Source organism: Chiloscyllium plagiosum, unplaced genomic scaffold (genome assembly GCF_037043375.1).
Source record: "Chiloscyllium plagiosum isolate Xiang-an unplaced genomic scaffold, Cpla_swu_hap1 HiC_scaffold_3, whole genome shotgun sequence".
In the NCBI taxonomy this organism is placed as follows: Eukaryota; Metazoa; Chordata; class Chondrichthyes; order Orectolobiformes; family Hemiscylliidae; genus Chiloscyllium; species Chiloscyllium plagiosum.
The window spans coordinates 131,033,999-131,050,353 of record NW_028270141.1 but is presented as its reverse complement, the minus strand read 5'-3'; the positions used below and the strand labels follow the sequence as shown (position 1 = coordinate 131,050,353).

Below are 16,355 nucleotides of genomic sequence, written 5' to 3'. Positions count from 1 at the left end.
TCTCCATAAAACAGGCAGAATTGGTTAACAGGCAGAAAACAGAGGTCATGAAATAATAGGCAAAAGTGACGACTGCAGATGCTGGAGATTAGAGTGGTGCTGGAAAAGCTTAACAGGTCAGGCAGCATCTGAGGAGCAGGAAAATTGATGTCTCGGTCCATTCCTGATGAAGGCTTTTGCCTGATTTTCCTGCTCCCTAGATGCTGCCTAACCTGCTGTGCTTTTCCAGCACCACTCTAGTCCAAACCATGAAATAATAGGTCATTTTCAGATTGTAATTAGCAGGATGCTATAAGGATCACTACTTGGGCCTCAACTATTTACAAATTATATCAATGACTAAGATGAGAGAGTAAGTTTGCTAATGCTGCAAAGTTAAGTAGCGGATGCAAGCTGTGAGGAGATAAAGAGGTTAATAAGGAATTTATACAGATTACATTAAAGGACATGGCAAACGGACTACTATACAAATAAACACAAAGCTAATGGAGTGTACTATCTCCCCCTCCAACTCTATTTTGATTTAATCCCTGCCCTCCCCCTCACTGTTTTGATCACACAGCATTGCCCAATGAGAAGGGCACTGCTTGTCACTGGCCACTTGGGTGTTTCCTTTCATCATGGTGGTAGAAATTGAATAAAGATTAGTACACCTTGTGTTTTTCACTGTGTCTCACACCTACACACACACACCATGGGTGCTGGGGAAAATATAAGCACTACCGCTGTTAGGCAGTAGTGTGGGGGTAAAAAAGAAGAAATAAATAAATAAATAGGAGGGTAAGAGGTTCTATTCACTCTGAAAGCTGCCTCTGAGGAAGCTGGAATCAGTGTGGAGTGAAACAAAAACAGACATGTCCTATATCCTGTTCACTCTGAGAGCTGCCTCTGAGGGAGTTGGGGGAAAAAAAATAAACACAAAGCTATCTACTTTGGTAGGAAACTAGCCAAACAGAATGTATATTAAATGATGAGAGACTAAGAATTATTGCTATTCACAGAGACCATGTACAGAAATCACTAGAGGTTAACATCCAAGTGCAAGAGACATTTATAAAGACAGATAATATGCCAATCTTTATTACTTAGGGATTGGGCGGTGAGAGGACAGATGTTTTACTACAGTTGTATATAGCCTTGGCCACATCTGGAGTGTTAGGTAGAGATTTGGTCTCCTTCCTGTGAAGTAAAGGCTTAATTAAACCTTTTACATTAATAGTCAACACTGAGTATGTACATAAGGGGTTATGTCAGAACAGATTGACCTATAGCTGATTATATTGGGTCTACTACCATCCCCAGTGCACGGTGTTGTGCTTGATAAAACGTGTTCATGTTCACTCGCCTGAGGGCAGATCTGATTTAAAACACTTCCCTAAGGAATGATTCGCAGTTGCCAGTGTTGGACTGGGGTGTACAAAGTTAAAAATCACACAACACCAGGTTATAGTCCAACAGGTTTAATTGGAAGCACACTAGCTTTCGGAGCGACACTCCTTCTTCAGGTGATTGTCACAATCCGAAAGCTCCGAAAAGCTAGTGTCGCTCCGAAATCTAGTGTGCTTCCAATTAAACCTGTTGGACTATAATCTGGTGTTGTGTGATTTTTAACTTCCCTAAGGAAAGATGCCATGACTTGGAGTTGCCGGTGTTGGACTGGGGTGGACAAAGTTAAAAATCACACAACACCAGGTTATAGTCCAACAGGTTTATTTGGAAGCACACTAGCTTTCCGAGCGCCGCTCCTAATGAAGGAGCAGCACTCTCAAAGCTAGTACTTCCAAATAAACCTGTTGGACTATAACCTGGTGTTGTGTGATTTTTTAACTAAGGAAGGGTGTATTTGTATTAGAGGAGTGCACCAAAGATTGATGAGGGATGGCTTACCTATGAGGAGCAACTGAGTAACGAAGCCTGTTTTTCTAGAATTTCGAAGGATGATCCCATTGAAACACATACATTATTCAAGGGCTTGACAGGGTAAATGCTGGAAAAAGGGCCGGAATCACAACTTAGAATCAAGGATTGGTCATTTAGTGTTCCAGAAAGAAACCTCCATAGGTTATGTTTCATGAGAACTCTTTACCCATGAGAGCTGTGGATTTGCAATCATTTCAGACAGAGATCAATAGATCTTTGGGTTGATCTAATAAATCAAGTAGATTTTGAGGAATATGAGGTTACAGCAGGAAAATGGAGTTTAGGCAAAAGATTTGCTGTGATCTTATAGAGTTATAGATTCATCCAGCACAGAAACAGACCCTTTGTTCCAACTAGTCTAGCTTGAACATAATCCAATACTAAACTAATCCCACCTGCCTGCTCCTGGCCCAGATTCCTCCAAACATTTCTTATTCATGTAGTTCTCCAAGTGATTTTTAAACATTGTAACTGTGCCTGCATCCACCACTTCCTCAGGAAGTTCATTCCACACACGAACCACCCTCTGTGCAAAAACTTTACCCCTCACATCTTTTTTTAAAATCTCTCTCCTCTCACCTTCAAGACATGCTCACCAGTTTTGAAATCCCCCAGCCTAAGGAAAAATTAGGATTGTACCATTAACCCTATCTATATCCCTCATGACTTTGTAAACCTCTATAAGGTCACTTCTCAACCTCCTACGCTCCAATGAAAAAACTCCCAGCCCTTCTTTATAACTCAAACCTTCCCTTCCCTTGAACGCATCAGCAAACAGCCAAATAACCTATTGCAGCTGCTGCTTCTTTGAGACCATTTCAAATCAACCTGTTCAGAGATTTTATTACACCCCCTTGGAGAAAGTGGAACTTGAGCCCTAGTCTCCCATTCTTATGTCCTTACTGCTCTGAGGAAGTTTTTGATGACCTCACCACAGGGGTAACTTTGTTTAATCGCCCTCCTGTGAAGTGCTGTCGAAATGTTTTGACTGTTAAAGGCGCTATACGAAAGCAGATTGCTATTGGATGGATTGTGAGCCAGCTGTGATGGAGCTGAAGACAGCAGGGTTTAAGCATGTGATTAGCTGCTTTATTCTCTCTCGCACCGAATCTCTCTCGCTCTCTGTCACTCTATTGCACTTTTGCTGCTAAAGTAATGAAAGTTCAGGTCGGAGTCAGTGTGGATGCAGCGAGGTTAGACAGTACAAATGTGTCTCTCTCGAACTGGACTCCCCAACCCCACAAGTGTTTCTGCAGATGAGAGAGCTGAAGGGTTGAGTTCCAGTCGAGGGTCTAGACAGCTGTGCCTGTTCTGTGCTACACTCGCTGGGCAAGAGTCAAAACTTGGCGTGCATCAGTTGAGACGCAGCCTTTGTTACTGCCCTAGTGCCCACCGTGGTGTAATACGCCTGACCCAGCTTCTTCCCAACACAGCAGAGGAAAGAACATTTGAGAGTGAGTTAAAGCATGTTGGAAGTGGAAGAGGAACATGTGCACTCCCTCTCAGCAGCTCACCACTTTGCAAGACAGCATGAAAGGTTTAGTCACGCCACGTTACCCTTACTTATCCTTTTCAGCTATCCCAGGGCCGTGATCAATGTTTCTCCTCTTCCATCATCTCTCCTTGCTCATCGAGGCCACCTCTGTGCAGTTATTTTTAAAACCATTCTAAGCTAGTTCTTCCACCCCTGAGAATGACACAAGGGCAAAATGAGATGTGTTTCTCGCCATCTTTCGGAATGCTTTGCGTCCCATCAGTGTAGGAAACGCGTGACCGCCAACCGCAACCCCACGCTGCGCACAGCAAGATCCCACAAGTGCATGTTTGCTGGAAATGGGGAACAAATATAGAGAAAGCCGGGGAAACTCAGCAGGTCTGGCAGCATCTGTGGAGAGAGGAACAGAGTTAATGTTTCAGCTCCGAGGTTACTCCTTTTCAGAGCAACGTCATAAATTATGTTTAGTGTGGTGCTTCAAGTCAGTTTAGAAGATAGGAGCGGGAGTAGGCCATTCGGCTCTTCGAGCCTGCTCCGTCATGCAACTGGATCATAGCCAACTCATTCCCCAATTCCTACTTTCTCCCTGTAAACCCTAAGAGCTACACCTTACTCCTTTCTTGAAAGCATTCAATGCTTTGGTGGCGATTGCTTTCCGTGGTGGAGAATTCCACAGGCTCTCTGGGTGAAGGAAGCTCTCCTCATCTCAGTCCGAAATGGCCTAGCCCTGGTTAGACCATGCCCCCCTGGTTCTGGGTTAACAATCATCAGGAACATCCTTCCTGTGTTTCCATGCACTGTGTCACTGAGCTAGAATGGGGAAGGACCAAACTTCTAATTCTGGCTGCTGGGTTGAAGCTCAATGTTTTGGCCTGTCATTGTCACTGTGGGACCTCGCAGGTGAGTGAAGAATAAATTGAACATTTACCTAAGACAGCCCAAATGTTACCTCCCCGCTTTGAGCTTCAGCCTGATCAGAGGCAGCATGCACTGCTGTGGGGTGGGGATGGGGGGTGGGGGAGGGCGGGGGCAGTGTTCCTTTAGAGTGCAAGGACAATCAGAGGTAGTTATTATCAATATGGTGCGGAGGGATCCTCTATGAGCCAAGTTTCCAAAACCTAAAGGACATCCTTCCACCCTGCAAACCTCCATAGCATTCAATGGTTTGATTCTAATGTGTTTGATTGTGTGCATCTGTTATCGACTCTTTGCACACTGTGTTTGATTGATTATGCCTGGGTGTGGGCTCAGGGAAAAGGAGACAAGGCTGTAGAAAGTGCTGTAAGCATGAGTGTGGACATTTTGTGATGGCAGGGATGTTTTGAAGAACTGTAAATGACGTTTGTCTTCACACAGGGACAATCTCTGCACAGATCAGTCATATAACAGTTGTCATTTCGAAGCAACCTCCAATTTATATTGTAACACTGAGAATGGATAGAAACATTTCTGATACTGGGACCAGGCCCCTGCCCTCAGTTCAGAGTCGAGAACTGCCTCAATGTGTTTGTCCTGCACTGATCTTTGTGACTAACGTACATCACTGGGTTTGGGAATTTGCAGGCTGCGCCTAATCTTTGTGTCAACTGACTGCCAATTCCATGTCCCAGCTGACAACTTTCTTTGAGTTTAGAGCCTAGCTTCCAATTCACATTTCTCACCCTCATGTTGGAAGTGTAATTCCATGATGTTTTGGTCACTATTTGCAAAAAGATGCTTATTACATCAATGCAGTGTCTTTACATATTACCAGGCCAAAAATACCCAAATGTCCCACTGTGAGACTCAATAAAACGTGCTCAAGAAAAACAAACAGGGAGATAATGGTTTGTACATCTTGGAAGTAAAGGAGGAAATATTTATTTTTTTTAAAAAAAGCACAAAATATTACACAGAGGCCAGGTTTTTAGTACTGTACAGCACGTTTAATACACCAGTGACATCTCTACTAATTGAATTTACATAAAAGTAAAAGGATATGTTTACCATTCTGTTTAATAGTTATTACTGGGGATACCCGTCGTGTTTCATACACAACTCAAAATATTTATGTCAATTGGCAATATTTAACAAGAAAAGAGACATATTCTTAAATACAATTTATTTCTCTTGAAAAAATATGCGTTAATCTAGGGTTATTTCTGGTGGTGTTTGTAGAAAAGCAGAAGTATTGAAGGCACCTTTGCAGATGCAAAAATCCCTCCTTCCACTGCCCTGGGCCCTCTTTGCCTTTGACTAGTGTTTAGCTTCAGAAAGTGAGAAACTGGAGTGGTTGGGACAGTGGAGGGGTGGCAGTGTGCGGTTGAAATGGAGTGGGTGACAATGGTGTGGACAGGAAGTGGACATGGTAGGGAAGGGGCAGGAAGGGGGTCAAGGGAGAATCTTCTTCCTCCAATCTATAACCACCACAACCAGATGAAGGAATCCTTTCCCCTTAAAGCGAAACAGAAAGCCCATTCTTATCCAGAAATACTGGCTGAGGCAGAGGAGGTGCATGGTGGCTCTTTCTGAAGTTGTCAGGAAGGCACTTGCCCGAGAGACACAGATGGAGAGCTCAACATTCCTTATCGTTTTGCAAAGTCTCTTACAATCAAAAGGGAGAATGTGTAAGTCAGAATAGCCATATCGTTCAGAAAGCATTGCAAGCAGAGAAAGAGAGAGCCTAACTTCAGGACCCATTTCAAGCCTGAAATGACTTAACAAGTAACATGGGTTAGTTAATGTCATGAGTTGTTAAAGCTTGCAGATTTGTGCAAGGGTTGGCTGAAGACGGGGAAGACCCAGTAAGGCTGAGGAAAGAGGGAGCTAGAGTTAAAACAATGTGGTGAGCATTGGCTGCAAAATGAGGAATGGCTTATGTGCTGACTCATGTCCCCCACCTTCTTGTGATCATCGATTTTCATCATGATCTGTGACTTGATACTTTCTGCAGTGTCATAGAGCTAGGGAGTCAGGCTTGCAAAACATTAACTCAAATTCTCAGCCTTGCTGCAGCTGAGACACAGTGGCTCAGTGATTGGCTCTGCTGCCTCCCAGGACCCAGGTTCAATTCCACCCTCAGGTGACCATCTGTGTGGAATTTGCACATTCTCCCTGTGTCTGTGTGGGTTTCCTCTGGCTGCTCTGGTTTCCTCCCACAACCAGGTGGGAGGTGCAGGTTAGGTGGACTGGCTGTGCTAAATCGCCCTGTAGTCTGCAGGGCTATGCAGAAAAGGTGGGTTAGCGATAGGAAATACATGGTTTTTGCGGTGGGTTGCTCTTTGGAGGGTTGATGTGGATGGGCTAAATGGCCTGCTTCCACACTGTAGGGATTCTATCAAAGTTGAGACCCCAATGGATTTTCTCTGGCCAGCAAGTTCAGAACAGAAATTGTCCATACCAATCATTGACAATTTCTTGTGACAAGTTAATTAAACACAAGAAGCATAGAGAGAAGGACAAGGACTGTTCATGGTAAATATTTTTGCCTTTCTTTTCTGCTGCACAAAGCTTTGTGTACCAAGGAGTTTACATTTGTCCTTAGTATGTAGGTGTTGCTGGCAAGATTGGCATTAATCTCCTATCCCTGGCTAGGGTGGTCGAAGGCATTCTTCTGAAACCACCGCAGACCCATGTGGTGAAGGTATTTTCCCTTGACACCAATTGTCTGCCTTCTATGTGGAGCCAGTCAGCCAGGCCTCTTAGGATCCAGGCAGCTCATTTAACAAGCAGCGCCTTCCATCTGCAGGTTCCACACCCCACCGCTGCTCACTGCCCTGCTCTGCAGCGCAGTCTGAAGGCTGCAGTGTGCTTCAAAAGGTTCACCTCTCCTCCACAACTGAAGCTCAAGACGCTCCTGAATAAACCCAGCAGCCTGAAAACTAACCAGCAGCTAACCCCCATTGAAATTTGGTGAACGGCCCGAGAATCAGTACAGGGGAACTTCGTACCCGAGAGCTGTACCTATGCCAAATTCTCCCAACGCCATTTTTAACTTCAAATGTACCAGTTAATCTTTTTTCTTAATAGCTCTTCACTGACTCCCAATGCTTTCAGTGTTTGAGTCCTGTTCAATAGCCCTGTAAATCATTGTCACAGGTACAAATGGCACAGGTCAATCAACCATGTCAAATGTGCCATCTAGCAGTGAATAAGGTAAATATGCTGAGATTCAACTTTACTAAATCGTTACCTTTCGCTGACCAGCTTTGTTTCTTCACAGCGTGCATACACTGTTCTACAACACTGAGGGTTAAACTCAACAAGGTCTTTGAAGGGGGTGAATGGATAGCAGATGTTTCCACCTGGGGCAAATCCAAAACTGGGCATCATAAATATGGCAGAGTCATTGATAAACCCAGTGAGGAATTCAGGAGAGAACATTTGAATTGAATGCGAGACAGGGAGTGGCTGACATTGGTTGTATAAATACATTTAAGGGATAGCTTAGCAGAGGAAGGAAGAACAGAACGAGATGGTCATGGTTTAGTTGAAGGACAATGGGAGGATACTCAGGTGCAGAATAATCACCAGTATGGAACTGTGGGGCTGAATGGCCCATTACAGAGCAGCTATTCTCTGTCATTGGAGGGAGATTTTTCTAACTGTGGCGCTGCAAATGCCAGGAAGACCAGATCCGCCCTCACATTCCCCTCTCTCCTACCTTCCCTGACCCTTTCCACAATTGCTCACTCTAAATGGATTCTTAGCCTCCTGCCCTGTCATTTGTGCCACAGCATGGGAAGGTTATCATACCTTAGCAGCCTTTGTAAATCATATGTGGCTTATGGAACAGTGTCCCAGCATGCTGCACTCTGGCCAGGCATGTTAGATCTCAGATTGGCTTCGGATTCTACGTATGAGAAAAAGAGATGCCAACCAATGGGGATCAGTTCAACAGGCGCAAGGCAATATTAGTATTAGTTAACCTTAAACATAACCACTAGAGTATGGTTCACGCTTGGTATAAAGTTACATGTTTTGACTTGAAGCTTTGGGGGTAGCATCCCTTCCTTTGAACTAGGAGGTCTGGGTTCAAGTCTCACCTGCTGCAGAGGTGTTGGTTAACAGGTTGATTCAGCAAAAGTGGTGAGTAAACTCAATTTGCGATTAGGGAAAGCAAGGCCAGTGTGGTAAGTGGGACTGCTGGAGGGAGGGAACGGAGATGCAAGGGTTGGGCAGTCATTGAATGATGACCTGGAGATCATGTCTGCATCACCACCGTCTCCTCCAGGGAAATACGTGCTGGCAATACCCACATCCCATGAAATGGATAATAGTTTAAAAAAAACCCTCCTTTGGATTTCTCTCCTCATGGGTCCAAATACAATTTGACCAGCTTAGCCAGGGGAATGTTTTGCTGCAAAACTGGTGACATGCAAACGCAAACTGGGAGCAGGACCTGCTGCATAACGAGGCATTTTCTCGGCTGAAAGACAGGAGAGGGAGACGAGAGGATTGCAGCCAACAAATCAGCCACATCCAACAGAGACCATTTCATGGCGATCTATCTCCATCCATCGTGCTTGCTGCCTCCCCGGGGCTTAATTTCTGACAGCATTCAATGTCCTTTGCAGCTTTGAAAATACATTCAGGATTCAGAGATTACCACATCTGTCAAAATAATCTTCTTGGCACCTTTCACTGCTCAATGTTCCTGCAGCAATTCGGAGAGTGGGCTAAAGAGAAAATACTTTCGCCCGATTCACAGCAAAATTGAGCACGTAATGTTTCCCCTCCCAACCGCCCACCCCGCTCGGAGCCCTTTTTGTTCCAAAGATGTTTGATTTCAAGGTTGTCTTTGTGAAGTAGTTACGGGGCATTAAAAACCATAATTGTGGGTCTGGCTCATTGCTTGTTACAGCTGGCAGAGTGTAGCCTGCATGATCATGTGTGGGAGTTCCTGACCTTCCAGTCCCCTCCTGTTTCACCAGGGGTGCTCGTCAATCAGTCTGCCAGGCCTTTTCAAGTGAGGCACTCAGGCATGGCTGTAACCGGCGTGCTATCAGGCCAGATTATGTGCATGTGGGAGCACCAATGCAAAGACTTCACATCGTATTAAGTGACGCTGAGTTAACCACGTCCAGGTCTGACCCTACGGCGTTCACAGCCGTCCAGCATTGTGAGATGCCAGGATGAGGGTTTCTGCTCGAAAAACAGAAACTGCTGGAGAAACTCACTGGCTCTGGCAGCATTTGTGGAGAGAGAAAGCAGAGTTAACCTCTCAAGTCCAGCAGCCCTTCTCCAGAACAGTCAGTTTCTCTCCACAGGTACCACCAGACCTGCTGAGTTTCTCCCAGCTATTTCTGTTTTGGTTTAGATTCCTGCAGTTTTATTTCAGAGTTTCTGCTCCTTACAGCAGGCTTGGAATTACAAGCAGAGTCCAGTGTCTTGGTGAGGAGGGGGAAGAGACGGAGCAGGTTTACCAACTCCACGAAGGGACTGGAGACTCTGTGACTATTTCTCCTGAAAGCAAAGAAGTGGAAACTCAACAGAGGTTCCAAATAGTCAGGTGCATTTGAGGGAGGAACATGCTTCCAAAGATAGATATGGAACAATTGGTTAAAGTGCTATAGGAGTTTTTAAAATTATTTATTCATTCAGATCCTGGGCTGGGTCTGGTTTATTGCCTGGGCCAGGGTGCCCTTGAGAAAATGGTGGTGAGCTGACTCCTTGAACCGCTGACGTCTGTGTGGTGCAGGTAGACCGACATTGGCCCTAGGGGGAGGATTCAATGATATTGATTCAGTGACAGTGAAAGAATAATTATATGTTTCCAAATCTGGGTGGTGAATGGCTTGTAATGGAACTTGCAAGTGGTGGTGTTCCCATGTATCTGCTGCCCTTGTCCTTGTAGATGGAAGTGGTTGTGGGTTTGAAAGATGCTATCTCAGGATCTTTGGTTGAATTCCTGCAGTGCATCTTGCAGATAGTACACACTGCTGCTCCTCGAAAGGATTTTGGAGAGATGTTTGAGGATCTGGTGCCAAACAGATGAGCTGCTTTATCCTGGATATTGTTAAGCTTCTTGAGTGTTATTGGAGCTGCACTCATCCAGGCATGTGGGGAGTATTCCATCACAACCCCTGACTTGTGCCTTGCAAATGGGCTCTGGGGAGGTACCTTTATCCAAAAGAGCAAAGAAAATTGTGGCTTTAGTGACGCCAAATGGGCAGCATGGTGGCACAGTGGTTAGGGCAGCATGGTGGCACAGTGGTTAGCACTGCTGCCTCACAGCGCCAGAGACCTGGGTTCAATTCCCGCCTCAGGCGACTGACTGTGTGGAGTTTGCACGTTCTCCCCGTGTCTGCGTGGGTTTCCTCCGGGTGCTCCGGTTTCCTCCCACAGTCCAAAGATGTGCAGGTCAGGTGAATTGGCCATGCTAAATTGCCCGTAGTGTTAGGTAAGGGGTAAATGTAGGGGTATGGGTGGGTTGCGCTTCGGCGGGTCGGTGTGGACTTGTTGGGCCGAAAGGCCTGTTTCCACACTGTAAGTAATCTAATTCAAATCTAATTCAAATGGACTGTACCAGTCTCAAGTCATGCTGTTTGGTATGAAAAACGCACCAACCACATTTCAAATCTAATCAATAATGTCATTTTGAGGTTACCCAATTGTTTTCGTCACACGGGGAATGAACATTTGGGGAATCTATTGGAATTGTTCAATTAACTTCGGGTGGTGGGCTTGGTGATAAACTTGGCTAAGAATCAGTTCATAAAAGCCCAAGTCATGTTCCTGGGCCACGTTATCGGATATGGACAGATGGCCCCGGGGATGTTAAAACAAAGATTACTGGAGAGTTTCCCACGCTGTACTACAATTCCTGGGATTGAGTGATTTTATCGGAAGTTTGTTCCAAATTTTAGCAGTGCCCCACTGACTGACTTACTGGAGAATTGCAGAAGATTTCAGTGGACAGAGGCATGTCACAAGGCATTTGACAACCTGAAAGCTGGATTAACCACTGCCCCAGAGTTGACCACAACTAATTACGCAAAGCCATTCAAAGTGGCTATCAATGTGAGTGATGTGGGTGTCGGTGTTGTGCTCTTGCAAGAAGATGACAAGTAGATAGAAAGACCTATCAGATATTTCTCCAGGAAACTAATCATCAACAGAAGTGTTCCACAATTGAGAAGAAGACCTTGAGTTTAGTGTTGGCGTCGCAGCATTTCAACATTTATACTGCCAGAAATGAGTCTGAGACAATTATTTATACAACCTTTGGAAAAATTGCAGGATAAAAATTCCAGAGTGTTCAGATGGAGGTTATTACTACAGCCATTCAATTTGAAAATTATACACTTGGAAGGATGAGAGAATGTAATTGCCGACGCATTGTTGCAACTTTGATGGAGGATGAGGCTTTCAGTGGCAGGGAAACAGACTGAAATGGACTATAGTAGTGAATGTTTGCATGCTGAGAGTCAATGTAATGTATATGCATAGTGGTGTACTAATGGCATAAGACTAAAGGTTTTTAAAAATGAATTCATCTTTGAATATTGATGGGTTTTCTTTTAAATGGGAGGTGTAATAATACTTTTTATGAAGAAAGGTTGAGATAAAGGTGTAAGCTGTCTGCTTAAAGCCAATAAAGTAAACAGCTTGGGTTTTTAAAAAAAATTGGAACAATAGAAGCAGCCTGAGTGGGTGGGGTCAAGCTCCCATGGAACCGGGATTTTTAGTTTTAGCTTTCAGTAGTTGCTGGTGTCTTGAAGCTAAATATTATTCCCCTCTCTGTTACAATTAAAATCTTGGGTTCTCTTCCTACTGCTAGAACTGCATGTGAGACAATCTATTTTACTAAATATGCCTTTGCCAAGGGTGTGTTTATGGGATGTTACTATATTGGAACAGTTTATTAGGAGTAGTTAATATACACTATTTTGATAAGCATTTTGATAGAATTGCAGTTAAGCCAATTCTTTTTAATTTTATTTTGTCTGTATTTTAACTGTCATGTAAATTTAAAGTGTGTTTTGCTTAAAGGGTCTAGTTTGACCAATCGACTTACATCTGGAATGCAACGTGTTACACTTATCTTTAAAATAAGAAAAAGTTAGTCTCGGATATCTTCTTAATATACTTTGAGGGGGTTGGTCTGGTTCATAACATTACATTGTCTCTTATTAGGAATGGTAATTGCCTGGCACTTGTGATTCACGAATGTTACATGCTACTCTTCAGCACAAGCCTGGATATTGTCCAGATCTTGCTGTATTTGGTGATATGTTGCTATGCATTGCATTGCCAGAAATATGGTGGAAGCAGGTTTGACAGTAACTTTCAAAAAGGGAAATTGGATAAATACTTCCAAAGGACAATGTTCAGCACTGAAAGAAGCAGGGGAATGGGACTAGCGGGCATGGTGGGTCTCCATCAGTGCTGTATTATGCCATGTTTCTTGTCTGTAAGGCACACACCTCACAAAGTTAACATGGGCAGTGTAGGCCTTGGGAAACCTTTTCTTATGTCTCCCCCTTGCAGTTTTCTGAACCCCTCTTTCTCAAGTAAGTAAACTGTGCTGCTGATTAGTTCCACCAGTATTGCTAAGCTTTGAGTACCTCAGGCAAAATGATATTCTTCATGTGTGGCACTGACATTCCAATCAATTGTGAAAGTCAGCACTGTCTCATCCTCAGTCAGCACTGACATTATGCACACTCTTAGCCGGGACACTAATTTGGAGGTGGAAACCAGGCCTTGCTTTGCACACCCTTGCCAAGACAGTGTTCAGATTCAGTGTGGTTGCCTGATCACTGTGTCTAACTAGTTCAGCACAAACCAGGGATTCAAGCCTTTAGGTAAGTCTAGGTACAGTGGTAAACCTGCCCAATGCACTAGCAGTGGTGGAGTTCAACTTGAATTGATTAGAACTACGGTGAGCTTCCTACTGCCTAGCTGGCTGTTCAGGCACTGGCCAGAGGCTAGGGGATAGAAGGCCACAGTTTTCCAAGGAATAGCTCCTTCAACACTGCCCTGGAGATTGTGGACTATCATGGTTCCTGAATTACTGAGGCTAAGGCAGAGCATCAACGTTGTACCCACCTTTGATTGGCACATAAGACACATCAACATGGGGCTGTCAGGTTAATTTTGCAGCTAAGAGGCCAAAGGCCTCATGCGCGGTGACTCCACCCCAAAGACCTCAGCTAGAGTGGATGGCACCAAAGCCCCATTCACTATGGACCTCAATGCAGTATGCTTGCTGTCTCATATATCATTGGCCTCAGTATAATACAGAAGGATGATTCATACACTGCAGGCCATGGCGGAGTTAGAGTATTGGTCTAGGATGTTTTAGAGTCTTGCTAGGTAGTGTAGCCCAAAAGCAATTCTAAGAAAAAATGTTTGCATTTGGTTAAATCAGACTTAAATACTTCCTTAAGCATTCATTTCTTACGTCAACATGCCAGCTTTTCAGCCTTCATTGATGGATGGAGGGGAAAATCTCCCCTACGAACATTTCTAGTGATTGAGGAGCATCTACAGATCTACCTTGTACGAGCTCGGACCCTCTTTCTACTTTCACAAAACCCTTTCAAAGTGGATGAAACAATGCAAATCCACATTGCTGCAAACTTCTAATCCTTCATTGTTCTGAAGCTGAAATCATTCCACTTTATCTGTGCACACAACTCATTACAACCTTAAAAACAATATGCGTCTATAATATAGTGCTACATTTACTAAACAGGCCATTGGCTTGCTGCATTAACATAGTGTAGGCAATAGCTCTTGTATCCCCATCTGGGGGAAAGGGGAATGGATTAAAGTTGGCAAAGTTCACGTGCTAGATACCGGAGAAAAGTTGAAACTCTTGCCCCTTCTGCCCAATGAAGGGCGTGCTGGAGATCTCAAAACAAGGAAGAAAGTCTGTCATTTCCTTTATGTGCTGCGTTGTTACTCTTCCTTCCTCTTTGAGAGTTGAAAGAAGCAGGAATTAGTAGCCCACTTCAGGCCTGAGTTTCAGGGCGTACTGGGGGTCCTGTTGAACCTTTCTTTCGGAAAAAGAAAGCTTTAACTTGCTGGTATTTGATTCAGTTCTGAAGAATGCTTTCTTCCCCTGCATTAAACATGTCTGGAGAAATTGGGTTTATTTGGACGTTCAGGGGACTGTTGACGTGGAGAGAGGGGCGATTGCTCAAGAGGTGCTGGTGAGAAAAAGGCCTGAATGAATTTACCATGCTCATTTTAGTCACATTGGATGTGACGAGTCTACTCTCAGAAAGGACTAACTTTCTTTTTTCAAAGTAAAACTTTAAACATTATACATATATCTATAAAAGCTTAAAGAAAATTATTGCACAATATAGGCCCAGATATTTTTGCTGTGGCTATCTAGTTTCTGTTACCATGTATATGTGCTCAGGTGACCATCAGTGCAGAGAGTCACTGACTGCATTTAATACTGTCCTTATTTTTTGTTGTTGTCATAATATGTTTTTACTGATGTCCAAAGTGGTGGGAATCAAATGCTCAGGACAGTTACGTTACTCCTCTATGCTCACAGTCCAACGATTTTCCAATGCGCAGTTGGGTTGCCATCATGTTGGTTAAACTGGAAGCTCTGGGAAAAGACGAGAGCAGGAGATATGGATTGGCACTCCAGGAAAGGACATTTGTTAGTGAGCTCCCACCAACGTTTGCATGACTGGAGAGAATCGATAACTTGATGCCTTTGGACAGGAGAGTGGGGACCAAAGTAAAACTGGAAAGAAGTCAGGGTGACAGTAATGGCAAAGCATCGTGGCTTTCCTTCTGAGTCCCAGAGGTCTGCGAACCCACAAAACGTTCTTGCTTCCGTGTCTTTTGGATGCTGCCAGTGTCAGGAGTGTCCGGCTTTCGGAAGGGTAGGCCCCAGTGGCTGGTGACAGACGCACAACATGCACAGGCACTTGGGAAACTGGGCCCCATTTTCGCCCTCACTCTCTTACAGTGAAGAGGTGGAGGCAGAGCAAGAGAGAGAAAGAGAGAGAGAGAGAGAGAGAGATTCAGGGGTCCTGTCATGTTTCTGGGCGGGGAGAGAGCAAAAAAACGAAAAGGTCCTGTGTTCCACTTTTATCTTCCCTCCGTCTCGGGGCCACTGAGGAGTTGCAGCTTGAGGGAAGTGGGGAGGTGGGTGGAGGGAGGTGTAATGGGATCCTCCACGCCATTTCCGATAACCGTGCACACTCACGCCTAACATCCGGCGTTTAGATCCCCCCTAGGTGCACTCGATGGGTTGCAGCCAGTCCCTTCAGTAATTGAGCTTAGTCACTGCCCGCTCCCGGCTGCTGTCTGCCAGCTGGTTGACCACCCGCTTGCGGTTCCGCTTCAGTTTTGACAGGTCCTTGTCGAAGACCTCGCCAGACCGCAGAGCCGAGACCAGATCGTCAAACTCGCCGACCTCCTCCGAGACACTGCCGGCACGGGCCTTCTTCAACCGACGCTCCTTCTCCCGCTGCTCCTTCAACTGCAGGGGCAGGGGGCAAAAACACAGCAACACCAGGTTACACTGCCGCTGAGGATTTTGGCAAATCACAAACACAGGCAAAGAGTATCACACAAAGAAGGGCAAGGTCACTGGAACCCAATCGAGGGGTTCAGATGGTTTATATGTAGAATAATGACAGACTGGAATCTAATTCAGGGGTTCAGATAGTTTATATTTAGAATAATGGGTACCTGGGAGTAATAACAGACTGGAACCCAATCGAGGGGTTCAGATGGTTTATATTTAGAATAAGTGATCCCTGGGAGTGTTTACAGACTGGAATCTATTCGAGGGATTCAGATGGTTTATGTGCAGAATAATGGATCCTTGAGAGTGATGACAGACTGGAATCTATTTGAGGAATTCAGGATGGTTTATATGTAGAATAAGGGATTCCTTGGAATGATTATAGATGGGAATCAAATCAAGGGATTCAGATGGACTATATATAGAATAATAGATATGTGGGAGAGGTTACAG

General features: G+C 44.6%; 1 protein-coding gene across 5 annotated transcripts in view; it reads right to left on the bottom strand.

Annotated features, from left to right (window-relative positions):
- Positions 1-5,241: 5,241 nt before the first annotated feature.
- daam2 (dishevelled associated activator of morphogenesis 2) overlaps positions 5,242-16,355 on the bottom strand; it is a 342,206-nt gene continuing 331,092 nt past the window's right edge. For all 5 annotated transcript variants that reach the window (XM_043687244.2, XM_043687248.2, XM_043687246.2 and 2 more), the window contains one exon: positions 5,242-15,854. In XM_043687244.2, the coding sequence (XP_043543179.2) occupies positions 15,639-15,854 (216 nt within the window). In that variant the 3' untranslated portion in view covers positions 5,242-15,638. The remainder of the gene's footprint in view (positions 15,855-16,355) is intronic.